The sequence below is a fragment of the Pavona decussata genome, unplaced genomic scaffold (assembly GCF_977016875.1).
Source record: "Pavona decussata unplaced genomic scaffold, jaPavDecu1.1 SCAFFOLD_133, whole genome shotgun sequence".
Classification (NCBI taxonomy): domain Eukaryota; kingdom Metazoa; phylum Cnidaria; class Anthozoa; order Scleractinia; family Agariciidae; genus Pavona; species Pavona decussata.
The window spans coordinates 1616033-1631295 of NW_028145546.1; the positions used below are offsets into that span (position 1 = coordinate 1616033).

At 38.0% G+C, this 15263-nt stretch overlaps 1 protein-coding gene across 1 annotated transcript; it reads right to left on the reverse strand.

Moving 5' to 3' along the window:
- Positions 1–5390: 5390 nt before the first annotated feature.
- On the reverse strand, positions 5391–15112 carry LOC146468132 (heterogeneous nuclear ribonucleoprotein K-like). The gene is made up of 17 exons (XM_085124965.1): positions 15017–15112; positions 12905–12965; positions 12439–12566; positions 12017–12040; positions 11851–11883; positions 11077–11120; positions 10445–10517; positions 10159–10266; positions 10003–10023; positions 9841–9892; positions 9649–9704; positions 8495–8737; positions 7871–7904; positions 6887–6978; positions 6732–6781; positions 6246–6365; positions 5391–5957 (listed from the first exon to the last, which is right to left on the reverse strand). The coding sequence occupies exons 2-17, from the start codon at positions 12927–12929 to the stop codon at positions 5927–5929; spliced, it is 1134 nt and encodes a 377-aa protein (XP_084981091.1). The 5' UTR covers positions 12930–12965; positions 15017–15112; the 3' UTR covers positions 5391–5926.
- Between the last annotated feature and the right edge of the window lie 151 nt (positions 15113–15263).

Sequence of the window (15263 nt, forward strand, 5' to 3'; positions counted from 1 at the left end):
ATGCATACCCATTTATGCCAATATTGGTTCATGCGTGCCTATCTTGTTTAATATTGGTCAATGGGTAACTATATTGTAGGTTCGACAATTACCAGTATGGGTCACCATGGAGCAATGTTGGCTGCTCTTGAGTGGGTACTCAGGTATATTAGTGACGGGTGGCTTGTTGCAAACGTACTAAAACAGAAAAGGGTTTATAATTTTCTGCATAAAGCCCTACCAAAATGTTTTTTTAAAAAAATAGCTCCCCAGAAAATTTCCAACACTGAAATAGTTCCTTATCGCCACTTTCAAACTCCCATGAAGGTCTTCCCGGATCCCCGTCACTAATATCTCCCAGTACTCTTTCTTCCCAATCTTTTATTGTTGTTATTAAAGCGCTGATTTTTTCCTTGTATACTAAGAGTGCTTTCCATTTGCCAGAACTGACCGGCTTGGCCAATCAGTTTGAAAATAGAACAAGAAATTTTGAAGAGTTAGCTCTAAAGATTCTTCATAATGCAGAATTTGGAAATGGTTTGCCCCATTTTGAAGGAGCTTGAAGATCTAGCACCGGAGCCAGTTCTTGAAAATTGTGCTTTTATTCAGCGGAATAACCAGTCTTTGGCCAGCCAGTCCGGACAAATGGAAATCGCCTCTAGTTTGCCATTCTTTCCTGTACGTACTTCATACATAGTCTGATATTCGTTCTTTTCAACGTGATGCACAACAGCATGTTTTAGCTCTGTTTTATTATTCTGTCTGTTTTGTTGTCGTTTTTGTATGCCACAGGGAAAACCGTTTGTCACTGTTCACACGAGCAAAGAACATCCAATTAAAACTATCAACAAGAATTTGGCCATGCACCTGAATCAGCACAAGATCGAACAAAAACACACTTTTTTATAGAAACTCTTAAAGGAAAACCTGCTGTTGTGCATCACGCTCGAGGCTGTCACATGGGATGTGCTGGCGATTCTTGTAGACAAACGAAGAGACCTGAGACAGCCCACGGGCTGCACGTTTCCAGTATGTTTTATTATTTAGAGCACTGTCCTTCTCTTTGGAACTGAGGAACCGGCCAGGGATAATCGAGTCCGCAGCAAACATCACAACTGCTCCCGCAAAGTTGGCTGTTAACCCTTCACTGGGACGGTAGGATGCGAATCATGTAATTCCACCACAGATTCCGCGGTTTAAATCTTTTAATGCAGTGTCATTTACGTCTATCTGTGTGCCTGTGTGGTCAAGAATAAGGAAACTTGCAAGTGACGCTAAGCGAAATCCAAGAAAACCAAGACCGTTAGCCTGCAATGTACATAACATACTCAAAATTAAACTTTTTAAGTTGGATAACAACAACAACAACAACAACAAATACTTATCTTTCTTTGATATATGGAATCACGGAAGGCCGGCCAACGTGATGGATTCACTGGTGACTTTCAACTCAGGGAATCGAACAGCACTCACTTTCGTTCATAAACCGAGATCTGAGTTAACCGTCAATCTGAATGAATAACTTTTCAAACTCGAATACTGCTAAATTTGAATTTGTAATATGCTAAAAACTTCATGTTTCGCGCATTCCGACACGCCATACAGGCTAATTTTATTAATACTGTTTCGTCGAACAATTAGTGTGAATAAAGTTTGTCAAATTATAAGTAATAATTCCGTGACCTTTACAAAGGAAACTTATGGAATGACAGGTATGATTGGGGTTGATTGAAAGAAACGAATAAAAAGAAAAGGCGACAAGACAAGTGAACACAAAAGAAACGACTCCATTGATAACGAAAAGGATTGTGTAATACGAATGTGCTATTATAATGCGGGCTTTTTCCCGCCACTCGTTTTTAAAGTGGCGCTCGATGGATACTCGTCCCCAGAGCTCTTTCCTGACTCTGTCTTGGGGGCGATTTTGTGTGATGAGATTCCATGACACAAGACTTTTTTTACCGGCACTTAAATTTGCGAATCGTACAGATTCACTTTCGTTCAGACAAACCTGAACGAAAGCGTTAACAACAACGGGGAAGAACGAATTACTTGTTAAGACCGAATACTGCTTGATTTGAATGTGTCAGTAGAAACTTCACCTTTCTTGCCTTTTAATTCCTATACACATCCCGCTAACTTCTCCTCAGTTTATTGGAACGGTCACAATGCTCTTTTAGGTTTTAATTGCACAAAAAAATTCAACTGGTTAACATCCTCAGTATCAGGCTCTTCCTAGTTGATACTTCGGGAACATTAATTTAAGAGACTCGTGAAATAGCGTATGATGTGTGGTATCATTAACACAAACTATGACAAGTGAAACTGGTCATAAGGAAATAAATACCTCTTTACCAGGGCCGTACAAAGCTGGAGGGGGGGGGGGGGGAACACTTCCTCCCGCAGGAAAACTCTTCTTTTTTGCTAACATAGTGTTTGAGTTTTCTGAGCTATTTCTTGTAGCTATATTAGTCTGAAATCACAAGAAAATCGTCTAATTGACTGAAAAAACATCCCTTCCCTGTGAATTCCAAATGATTGCTTCGGAAAACCTTTCGAGGCAAAAGCCAGTACTTATGAAAATAACGATTTTGTAGTTTGGGCTGCCTGAGGCTATGAAGTTGGTGTGTAAATAAAGAGTGACAAGCCTAAGCCACACCCTGGAGCGGGTTTTAGCCTTTTTAAATCTAGGTTACATTAGTATGTTTTTTCATATTGGTTTTTAAAACCTCTGCTACTCCCAAGTACTTGTAGCGGGTTTGGAAGATTTGATGAAGCCTGTTCAACATCACAGATCATTTATGCCTAATGAGTTTTTATTTTCCTCTTTTGAATTCTCTTTATTTTGAATATGGCCTCTTATTCTGTGTGTTCAACGACGCTGTTTTTATGCCACATAGGGCATTTCAGCTGGGTTTGGTTTGGCTCGTTTACTTGCGTGATGGTTTAACTGCTTTTCTTGTTGAGAATTGTGTAACGTTAGGACAGGAATTAGTCATTGCTTGTATCGTGTAATGAGCTTATTTTTCTGTAGTTGTTGTAATTCCTGGCCCGGCTATTAGTTTTTGACGGTCACAAGGTGTTTTGTTTCTTGCCACGGCTATTTGTTTTTTTGGTTCTATGGTAATCGTTGTAGCGTGTTATAGAGCTATGTAACGTGTCACAGTAACAAAAGGCTTGAATTTTACGTAAATCACGACTGTGTTTTTGCAAATGCTTTGCTCCACCGCAAGAGACTAGTCCACCGTTATAGTGCGTTTGAATTGTGGGAGCCAGTGATTTTCTCCCTTTGTTTACAGCAGTGCATCGACTGTGTTTTAAATTTACCATTAGATGAGAGGCGATGTTTGGTTCAAGCTAAGCAAGATGTTTATGCCATAAAAAGTCATTGCATTTAAGACAAAAAGCATCAGTGATTTTTTTTTCTTAAAAGGTCTTAGAGGCAGCTTTCCGTGTAGGGGTGAAAACAAAACGTCCAATTAGAAACCCTGTCTGTATACGGGAGACGCCTATGAGGGGTGTGCGGAGTTTGCCCCCCCCCCCCCCTCCCCCCCGACAAAAAATTCTAGGTATAGAATATATAAGTCTGGTGGTTTCTAGAGGTCACCTCGCCATACATTAACCACACAATGAATTGTAAATATATTAAAAAGGAAAGGCAAATAAAACTTCAAACTTCACTGTTAGGTACGGCCCTGTGCTTCCGAAAATTTCTGAAGAGAATTATGCTTCACGTTCTTAACACTCTCAGCGTTTAATTCAATTCAACGTTTTAGCTGTCCGAAATCCAGCACCTTGAAAATGGGGAAGAAAACACTTTTGCTATGTTTCATGAGGCTGGAACTGGAAGACGTAGAAAAGCGGTCCCGCCTCCAATTTGAAAACGTAAAAGAACCGCTGAGGAAATATCCGTAGACTACCAACAGACCCTTATTTTCCTAGGGGATAGTAAAGCAAGGGAACCAGCCACCGCTTTCCAAATATGACTACCTGCAAAAACTAATACATATACGTTGGCAAATATTTTTCAAATTCTAAAACTTGCAAACAGTGAACGATATTGGTACATATTTCCATAAAAGAGACAGAGCAGTCTGGTTCTTAAGGTTCAATGATAAAGTTGCCGACAGGAAAGCATACTTTTGTTAGCCGCATGCGCGGGCGTGCTACATCGAAGTAGAAGTAGTGAAGACATTTTCCGTGCCATTTTCGCACACTTTGGCAAAGTTGTATTTAAAACGCCCAGGAATTGGTTTGATTTCAATATTTATATTTTCGAGACACAATTCAGCGAAATCACTTTGCGATCGGTCCATACAGCAAAATTCAGACCGCTAAGGAACCAATCAGATTTCAATCACATTGTTTCTTTCCATCGTGACCAGATCAGCCAATGTTTTAGTCTCGGGATCTTTTCACTCCTCAAGAGAAATTATTAACATAACCAAGCCTATCGCTACGGGTGACCGGTTCGCAAGTTATGCGTCTGTACAAACGAGTGCCAACACCCCACGAATCCTGGGGGGATGGGAGTAGCCTGTGCACAGGCTTTCAAGAGGGGTATAGGGCGAAAAGAAAAATTGGGGAGCCGGGCGAGCGGAGTGCGGTATAGGGGCGTACTCGATTTTTGTCTTCGCCCTATACCCCACTTGGGAGCGTGTTCACAGGCTAGAATGGGAGAGAAATGATAGATAAGAGAAGTAACTCTGAACCCATGAGTAAAGACAAGGGAGACCGCACGAGGCAAAGAATTAGGAAATCTTTGACCTCGGCGAAAATCGAACCCACGGATTGTGTAGTGGTGCGAATAGGCAGACGTTCATGCATTTCTAGAGAGTGTCATCCATTTCCATCAGAATTATAAATAGTGGCCGCTTCTGGCTGAAATAGAAGACTTATAATTATTTGAAATGGCCTCCCATTTCTGGAAATAACTGTTCATCCTCCTTTAGCATCGTGATGAAATTTTGTTCCTATAAAGGAGGGTGCCTCCAGTTTGTGGCTACGCGGGAAAGCAGATCTCAGGTGAATTGCAAATACTATTATACTATTGGGCGTTTGACTGGCCAATCAGAACGTGCAAAAAGCTATCACTGGTTCAGTATATAAATATAGCCTCCTTTGCAGACGTTGTTTGTGTCGGTCCCATTCTCTCTGGGGAGGGAGAATGGACCGACACAAACAACGTCTGCAAAGGAGGCTAGCATATATACTAATTGGGGGTATTTCTGGGCGAAGTAAGTAATCGCCTATTCTTGTTAAGGTGGAACACTCTGCACAGTTTTATTGTGCAAATGGCGATTTATACGAAACATTGCAAAGTGCGGCACTGTCTCTACCTGACAGTACCTGCACTTTTCAAGGAATTCAAAATTCAAAATTCAAAATTCGAAATAAATATACACCGTGTGTCAGTTGACAATTAGTCACTTTATTAAGTTTGCTGCAAACAACAGCCACTCAGAAACTACGACAACTTAAAAGGCCACCGCCTAATCTAATTAAAAACTTTATGGTGTTGGCAAAAAACAAAACACAAAAAAAAAACAAAAACAAAAAAACAAGAAGTAAACTAAAAACTGCCCTAGACAATCATTTTATTATGTTACACATGATCTGACATCCTAAGGAAAAGATAAAGATTCAAAGCACTACAGATTAAAACCGAAGAACTATTTAGATTACTAAAGCTTCTCCAAGGACACTTGTAGTGACTGAAACGTACGGTGAAATTACATAGATTAGGTTACTAAAAGTACTTTTTCAGTAAGAGCAGATGTATCTTACAACCGAATAAAATAGGACTTCCTTTGAAAAGTGTGTTGGAACTGCAACATTTTTCAAGAGAACAATGCACATTTGTAAAGTAACAAAAGCAACGAATAATCTTGAGTCTTGACTGAATTATGCTGTATTACGCACAAAGTATAACCTTGTCCCATCAGTTTCAAAAATTCTTGCCTGAATACTGTCGAACACTAAAAAGAGAAACAGAAAAAAACATCGCTGACACATGGACCACAAATTACAATCAGTATGATGAATACAGCAACCAATGTACAGGAAAGTAGCACTGCTGAGAATGCACACTACCATCATAAAAATTGCAATTTGTTGAAGAGATTGCTTTTATATCAATAGTAACCTTGAATAAATTCTACAACTGGTAACATTTTCCAGTGTGACAATCTCATTTACGAGCCATTTAAGTATGTGTACATGTATTTCAAGCCTGTAAGTTAGTAACATTCCCAAGGCTTTTTTACCTTTCTTGGAGAAGAAACTGAGCGAAGTTGATCTGGGATTGGTTGCCTGAGATGGTGATGATCCTGTCGTTGGAGCCTGGGAGAGGATCATCGATCTTTATGGATGCACCACTGCGTTGCCTAGTATAAAAAGAAAATCAGTTGATTCTGATGAGACACTACATGAATAAACCAACGTATACCTGGCTGAGTTAAGTGCCTTACATGAGGCTTCAATTCAAGGTCACCCACTGAACAAAAAAGACGTGATAGAGTCTGGAAATTTTCTGAGATAAATAGGGCTACATATTGAGGTACCCTGAAAATTCCAGAAAATAATTTTGTGATCATATGATTTCCAAGCAAAATTCTGGCTTTTTTCCCCTGGATGTGTAGTCCAACAAGCTATGCAAAGATTTTATCAATAACCTTTTCACCAACCATCACATTTCTAACGCCTGTATGCAAAAAGTGGCAAAAGCTGATGTTTGCGTATAAATGCCTCACCTAATTTGCCGAATTCTCTCTCCTCCTTTTCCAATGATTGATCCTGCAAGCTGCAGTGGTAGAAAACATGGGTCAGTTATCAGTTTGGTGTTGTCTGTTAGTAATGTTTTTTCAAACAAGAATGAAGATACTGCACAGATGGTAATGTTACGTACATCCTTTGGAATAGTAACTTGTGTCGTGGTAGGTTCTCCCCCTCCTCCTCCACCACCTCCACCTCCCATAGCTCCGCCTTGATTCCACTGACCTTCATTAGGACAAAATATACATTACACACTTACTTCCTCATACTTCTCAATACATTCTAATGGCATTCTATGATGCCAAATGGGATTACGGGTGATGCTATGGGCAGTCACCTAAAAAATGCTGCTGGGTGACTTCTGATAGACAAGAATTCTCAGCCATCCTGGGCAAAAATTGGTTGCCAAGGTAACATCAAAGTCAATGAACACTTACCGACCACATCAAATGTTTCCCAGATAAATTTCCAAAAAAGTCCTGAAGTTACATGGTGTTTGTACAAATATTAAAAAAGTTATTCAGGTTCAAAGTCACCACGGGCAGAATCCGCTTCCTCCCCCCCGCAGCTGAGCCTAGATAGGGTTATGACCCAATAGTAACTAGCATCTATTTTCTACTTACAACATCACTTCTTGATCAAACATAGATGTCATGAGAGAAGATAAACAAAATAAAGATAAAATGTCCTGACTTTTTAGTAACAAATTCATTCAACTTGTACCTCACAATTTGAAGAACAGTAATTTGATGCAGCACAATTTTGTATACATACAAAATGGTCATATCAACAGGGTTCTACAGTCACTTGCAAACTGCTTTATCTTTGTCTTAGATTTAAGGTTAGTTTATTTGCATATAGCCGATCAAATTTTAGGTAACTCGAAATTAATTTGCTCTATCGACATATCAAGATCTTTTCCAAATGCAGTGAGAAAAGTATCATCAGCAAAAAGTGCCTAACATGAACCCTTGGGGTACAACAGAAATTAAAGTTTGTCTATCTGCAGACAGCTCTGCTATGGTTCTGGTTTATTCACACTAAAACCCTCATACAATGTTAATCATGTAATATAATTGTACTATGTTAATAATGACGACACAAAATTGATCTTTACCTCCCATGTCTCCACCAACACCTGGTCCACCGCCCTGTAGTCAAAAGTAAATGCAAAACTTTATTCTTTAGAGCATATGACTTGTAAACAAAATAATTTGGTACTAAATGTTAAGATACATCTGCTATGCTTAATATAATTATATAGTATAATTATTATACTTGAACATTATCACTGAAGTAATAATAAATACAGGAAATGAACACTTGACAATGAAAGAACATTTATTTACATATCATTCGTTGTATTTCTTCTCCACAAAGTAACAAAATACACCAAAAGAAAACAAGGGTAAAAATAAATAGAATAATCCTCCTCCATGACTTGAAAATACAATAACAATGAAAGAAAGTGGGAGTTTTTAAGAGGGTGGGTATCTTATCTTAAGAAGACAGGTGTTCCTAATTTTGATGAGCTATTCTTAGCCAAGCCAAACATTTTTCAAGCCCACAATAAAATCAAGTTTTCATGACAAAACAACAGCTGAAAAACAGAGCATGGTTGTCAAAAGGCTGCTTATGCTTATCCCCAATTTTCATCTCACTTAGATTAAAAGCTACTTTTAGGTTAAGGTTACTTGATATGATTGAGGGACAAAAATTATACAATCAGCTAAGAACTTACAAAGTCCTGGTTGAAGTTGCCTCCAAATCCCATATCACCTCCACCACCAAAACCACCACCTCTACCACCTCCACGACCTCCGCCGCGTCCTCCTCTGCCTCCACGTCCACCTCCATCCCTACCTCCACCCCTCCTACCCCCTCCTCGTCCACCCCCACCACCACCAGGTCCATAACCACCTCCATAATCCCAGTTACTACCTCGGGAAGGATCAAACAACGATACTTGACCCTTCAAAGGTGTCTGCAGTGGAAATAAAACAAATAAAAATGGTTTAACAACTATACAAGGGCTGTTGAGGAGGAATTCTAATCACCAAAAGCATTTGACTACTTCCCCACCACCTGGTCTGATCAAGGTGACGTCAATAAAGTCCAAAATAATTGTGATGTCACTTATATTTTAATTTGGTAAGATATGGGATTTGACAAGATATTTGGAAAGAGGGTGATTGAAAATGCCCACCTGCCAAAAATCAGGATCTTCTGGGTACTTGGGGATGAAATATTTGAGCTTTAATGCTCTGATGACTCTGACGACTCTGTGGCTCAGTTCTATACTAACAGAACCACCTACAATACTTTTGGTTTGAATAAAGTCAGCCTTTTTGAAAGCCTCCAGTTCCCCTGTCCATACTAATATGCTATGAAACCATTTTTTCAAATGACTCTGCTCTGAAGGGCATTTTCAGACATATGCATTTTCAAATGCCTCGTCAGCTATACAGGAATAGATGACAAAAATCTGCTTATATACCTTGGAGAGTTATAGATGCTAGTTACTACTTCACATATTGTAATCAACATGTACACATTCAGTGTTAATTAACACCTATCACTCTCTTAGGTATATAAGCACATGTTTGCTAAACATATTCTGTAGTTGGCAATGGCAAATAACCATGGCAAAACATGTCTTGCAAAAAAGAAAACTCCTTGTTATTTACAAAAATGCATTAGTGTGATCAGCGCCTGAAGATCAGTGGAGCATGTGGCTCTAAACAAAAGGACAGTCTTAATTCTGTACCCTTATCCTGAAATGGTAAAATGGAACACACCCTTGAAAGAAATACATTAAGATTTATAATACATTTAGATTAAGATTTTAGATTAAAACTGGTTAGACCATTATTTTTCCATGAAAGATGTGCTAACCTCATCCAATGTGTCAACCACATTTCGAACACAGGCCAAAATAACGTCATCTGAACCTGCAGAAAATAGAAATTTTATGTGACTTCAAACAGCTCAATCAAAACATGGAACATCCTTTTTCCCTAACTAACTTGTAACAAACCCAGGGAAAAAAGACCAAGTAAAAAAAAAAAAAAAACCCACATAATTTACCAGAGATTGCAACAACTCTTTCTGATGAATCCGGCAAGCAATCAGCAAAGACCTGAAAAGAAAAAGGAATGTGGTAGTGTTAAACAGCGTGCAGCATATTTTGTTTTATTTACAATTACATTTTTATTTAATTATGTAGGAAAGAGAAATTTGAGCATCTACCTTGATTTGTGCTCCAGTTTGCTACAAAAAAAAAAAAAAAAAAAAAAAACAGCAGAAGTTAAAATTTATGTGTACTAAAAGTGCAATACCAAATGTATTCAAAATTAATCTGACAAAATAATTATGATTTATTTCAAACAGCTTTAACTCAATTACCTCTCTAGTCTCCTTGATTTTATAACCACCTCTACCAATAACACTTCCCACTTGGCTGCGTTGTACAAGCATCTGAACTTCTTTGCCATTTCGATCTGTTGGCTGGCGCTTCAATGAAGTTAAAAAACAATAAAAAGGAGTAAGCACACCTATTTCTAGCAATCAATCAGGCAATTTAAAGAATTTTAATTCAAGCCTGAAATAAAAGAAAATTGTTGGTACGATCAGCAATTTTTCATAACTCTCTGAGGTGACTTTGTAGGATGTAAAAAACGAGTGCAGTTACCTCTCCAATCTTTGGCAAACACTCCTTAAAAATTTGCATAGCATCTTCGTGGGCAGCAGTTATTGTCAAGACACTGAAAATAAAACAGTTTGCATGCTGCTTTACACTGATAATATTTTAAATATATGTTGTATACACATCATAACTGCCTGATCTAATAAACAAATCTGACATTTATGCAATGTATCATTATATTGGGGGTTAAAAAGAAAACTAAGAAATCTAAAACGTAGAGTGTAATTAGATACAGAAAGCCAAATTTAATTAAATCACAAAGACAACCTGACACTCTATATTGCAAGGTTTTACAATGTATGAACAGCTGATTCATCACTAAATTTATGGAAGAATTTCAAATAACTACAATTCAACAAGAGCAATCATGGATCTACACTCTTATTACACTCAATGGAAAAAACCGATCAGTATTAGCTTCAATAGGGTCTTCTCAAAAACAAACCAAGACATTTTGCTTAAAATGTGACTTAAATTCACGGCAACAATCAGTCCTTACTCTACTCTACTCTACCCCAACAAAATCAAATTAATTTTATCAGTAGTTTTACACTATAATAGCATGCACAGTGCAGACAGGCTGGACAGACACATTTAATGTGATCCATGGGACATACCGCTCAGGGGTCTGGGTGTCCGGGATATTGACCACAGCTTTGTACTTGGGTGGTATCAGGACAGGGACCAACGCGGGGCAGGCAGATGGGTGGACGGACAGACAGTTGGGCAATTGGGAACGGGAGGCAAGGGATAAGAGCAGGCAAGGGAAGAATAACAAGAGAAAAAACAACAACTTAGCAGGGAATAAACTACATTCCAAGAGGCAGATCAGAGCATCTGACAACTACAAAGGCACTTGATTAGCTGGATAAACTACAAGGGAAAGGAACGTGTTTTAATAACAACATACATCTCAAAAGCTAAGTTTGGGAAAAACACTGTTGAAAACGATAGAAAATTATCATGTGGTACTGTAAAATGCACACAAATGTTATATTAACATAATTCTTTGTACTAAGACACTCTGGTAAATGAAAGGATTGGCTTAAAAGGAAGGTAAAGATTATACCCAAAATTATACCCACAGGAATTTCTGCGCTAAACATTTCACAAGTATACTTGATGTTTTTTTTTTGGTCAGCACCATTTGGTCTGCAGTTTACTAATTTATAAAGATTGCAAGGCATGATGAAGAAAAATGAAACCTTATGAAATACATCTTGTTCTTCTCTGCATTTCACATTGATATCATCTTGCAATTTGTTTGAACTAAACAAGGCAATACTCTTTGAACGAAGAAGTGTGAAATTTCCCCAGTAAACTGAGAAAAAATTGCATAGTACAACTTAACAATGTACTGTAGTTCCAAAAAAGCAGATTTCATTTCATACCTCACTTCGTAGTCTTTTTACATTCTGTCCTCCCTGATAGAAATACAAAGTTATAAATAAAAAAATTATATTCTTTCAATTGTAAGAAGTAACATATCCAAGGTATAAAGATAAAACTTACATACTCTATACTGGTTCAACTACATGTATACAATGATATATTTACCTTGCCAATTATACCACCAGCATCCTATAACCAAAAACAGCAAAACATATTGTTAAAACCATAAACAAATAAAAGATTTAATGTGGACTGACACAATATTTAAATAGAGTATTGTTAATGCACAAGTTAACACTTGTAAGTTAAAAAATCAAAAATTAATGTGAATTTGCCATTTCCACAAATGACCAGTTAGTCAACTCCAAGACTATTTCCAGACTTGGCTGGGCAATTTGCACAGAGAGAGCTTCACTTTCAGTAATGGATAGCTATTTTCTAAAATAATTTCTGGAAATGGCTTTACATGTAGAACTCATGATCAACAGAGGCAGCCATAGACAACATATTCGCATGACCACTAAAGAAGAAAAAAAAACTACAGCCATTAAAAAATGTCAGGAAAAATATATGGACAATAATCTGACCTTGCTTTGAAGAAGGAAGCGTAGTGTCAGCTGTTTGCTCCCATCATCTCCCTCATCCCTTGATCTTTTTGCATGAACGTTACTGTTATAGTCTTCTTCTGCTGGTCTCTTCATTCCCATTCCTTGCTCTATTAAAACAGAAAGAAAAACCTCCATATTTTTGTAGTGCTTTCACCCAAACAAAACAAGTTCCCAGAGAAATAAATATAAGATAAATTACTACCAAGTGACTTTGATTGAATAAATGAATGTAAAATAAATGAAATATCATCCATGATATACACAAACTGCTGGTGAAAGATGAAATAATTTTACGAAAGAACTGCAGTTGCAAACATTAACTGCTTAATTTTCAGAACTGCAATAGTCTTTCAACTATTAAAACAAGTGATTCAGAAATAAATAACAAATCACCTTACAACATTTGTTCATTTCAATAACACTGTTACCAATTTAACATTGTTACCTTGTTCACCCCCAGGTTGTTCCATTTTAAAAGCTTACAAATTGCCTCAGGAAATCCTGACCTAAATATAACAAAAGCAGAGCAGTACGAACAATTAGTTGTACATAGTTGCCATGGTTCTCCTAATGGTTCTGTACCAGTCAATTAACCAGAGGAATAGGCAGTTAAACCTTTAAGTAGCAATAGTGGCCAGCATCAAGTTTACCAAGTATAATATCACTTGTTGATCAAACAAAAAGGTCATCACCGTAAAGAACATGGCCTAAGATAAAATGTCACAAGCACCTTCTAACAGCTTGCACAGCAAGGAAAAAATGGCAAGAACAAGGACAATTAATGTTCATGTTGATATTGGGACTTAATCTGTGCAGCAAGAAAATAAAAAAGTGAGGAACAAGAATGAAGCACAAATTACACGTGAAAGGGAAGGTTTATTTTCATGCTTTCAATTTCATGCATGACTTGAACTCTTCTAGGGCTCCACCATCTGGCGGGGCGGGGGGGGGGGGGGGGATTGTCTTCATAGTGAGTGATACAGGCAGGGGCCACCTGAAAGGGGGCATTTTTAATCCTTGTAGTATGCCAGGAAAGCAAAATTTTGAATTGGAAACTGATCAGAAATTCTTGGCAGAAAATAATGAAAAAATCATGGTTGTCACCAATAATGCTGGGGATATTCTACTGTCTTGGCTTTTCTTTAAATTTTCTGCCCACCCCCCCCCCCCCCTTCCCCCCTCTGCTGGTCTACCATGAACCCCATGGCATCCAGTGACTGTCGCCTAATAGCAATGATTTGCCACTAAACGTAGCTCACTCTCATGTCCCCGCAGACCACTTTGACCTTTGACCCCTTTCTCCTACTCATGCTATGTTGCCTTTTATTACAAAACATTTTGAGAAGTTTGATTGTCTAAATATCATTCAAGAGTGATTTCAGTGAGATGGAGGCAGGCTACTGTATTTACTCAAAAAAGCACTGCACTACTCATACTCTTCATTTTTTGATGCACAACACAAATTGGAGATTGGCATTATTTTCAGAAGATTCATATCAACTTGTTTCAAACTGCAATTTTTTTTTTTTTTTTTTTCAACAAAACCCAATCTTGTACCCAGAGTTCCCAGGCTCTTTGGCCAGCAGTTAGTTGCCAGGAAAGACTCTGGGGAACTGGAATTTTATTATCGCAGGATTTCTGTGCTAACTGCAGTAATAAAATTTCCAGTTCTCCAGAGTCTCTCCTGGCGACCAACCGCTGGCCAAAGAGCCTGATCATGAGGACTCTGAGAACGAGATCGAACAAAACCAGGTAACTTTACTACTATCCATGAGCGATAAATGGCAACAAGTCCCTCAATCTGAAGTGTTTATATTGTCACCATCACCTTTCCAAGACAGCTTAATTTGCCAACATTTGCATTGTTTAATTGGGAAAGGCTTGGAGTAGTATGGTAGGCACCACTTTGAATTCAAAACATAACTCTAGAGTATCACTGCTGGTAGCCACTTTCCCATAAAAAAAGCTGTAACTAAACTTGGACATATGCATGAAAGCCACATCGCACATCAAAGTTTGATCAGCTAAACTAGTCATTACTTTAGAATTATTGCTAAAGAAATACAGTTTATTGATTAAAAAGTAAAATCAAAATAAATTCGCCTACTTACTTAACAATTTTAACCACCAATGTAACATACATCCACACAAATTCAAAATGAGCCCACTAGCTACCCAGCTCGTACTGAAGTAGTTTGCTACAGCAAAACCAAGGAATTTCAAAGCAAATTTGAAAGCAGATTTCTCGCATTAAGGATCGATTGATCTACGATTACAAACAAAACAACATTTAACTTCTTCTACGCTTACATGGGCACCAAACGCAAACAAAGAAAAAGAAAAACGTTGTTTTAACTGAGCGAGAAATATTTGCAGCCGGCTTGCCTGCAAATTTCACATTGTGCATGAAACAACGCGTGCAAACTTCTATGTATTTGCTTCAGGAATCGCGTACTTTTCAACGCACAAATGAAGTACTGATATCTAGTTGACATTTAAAGGTCATGTAACTAGAAGAGAAGGGATAAAAACTAAAAATAAGCAAGTTTTAACTCACCACAATTAGCCTTCTGCTTCTGCTCGCTTCAAAAAACACCTGGTGCACGCGTTTTGGACGCTTGCTAAGCACTGTGGGAATCAGCGCAGCCCAAAGTTCTGTTCGAGCGCGGCAGAAGATACGTCACACAGGCAACCTGACAATATCACTCACCGCAGCTTAAAAATAGGATTATGAAAAGAAGTTTATCGACGCATGTTAGAAAGTTTGACACATTTGTAAAATTCCGTAATACCATACATACTCT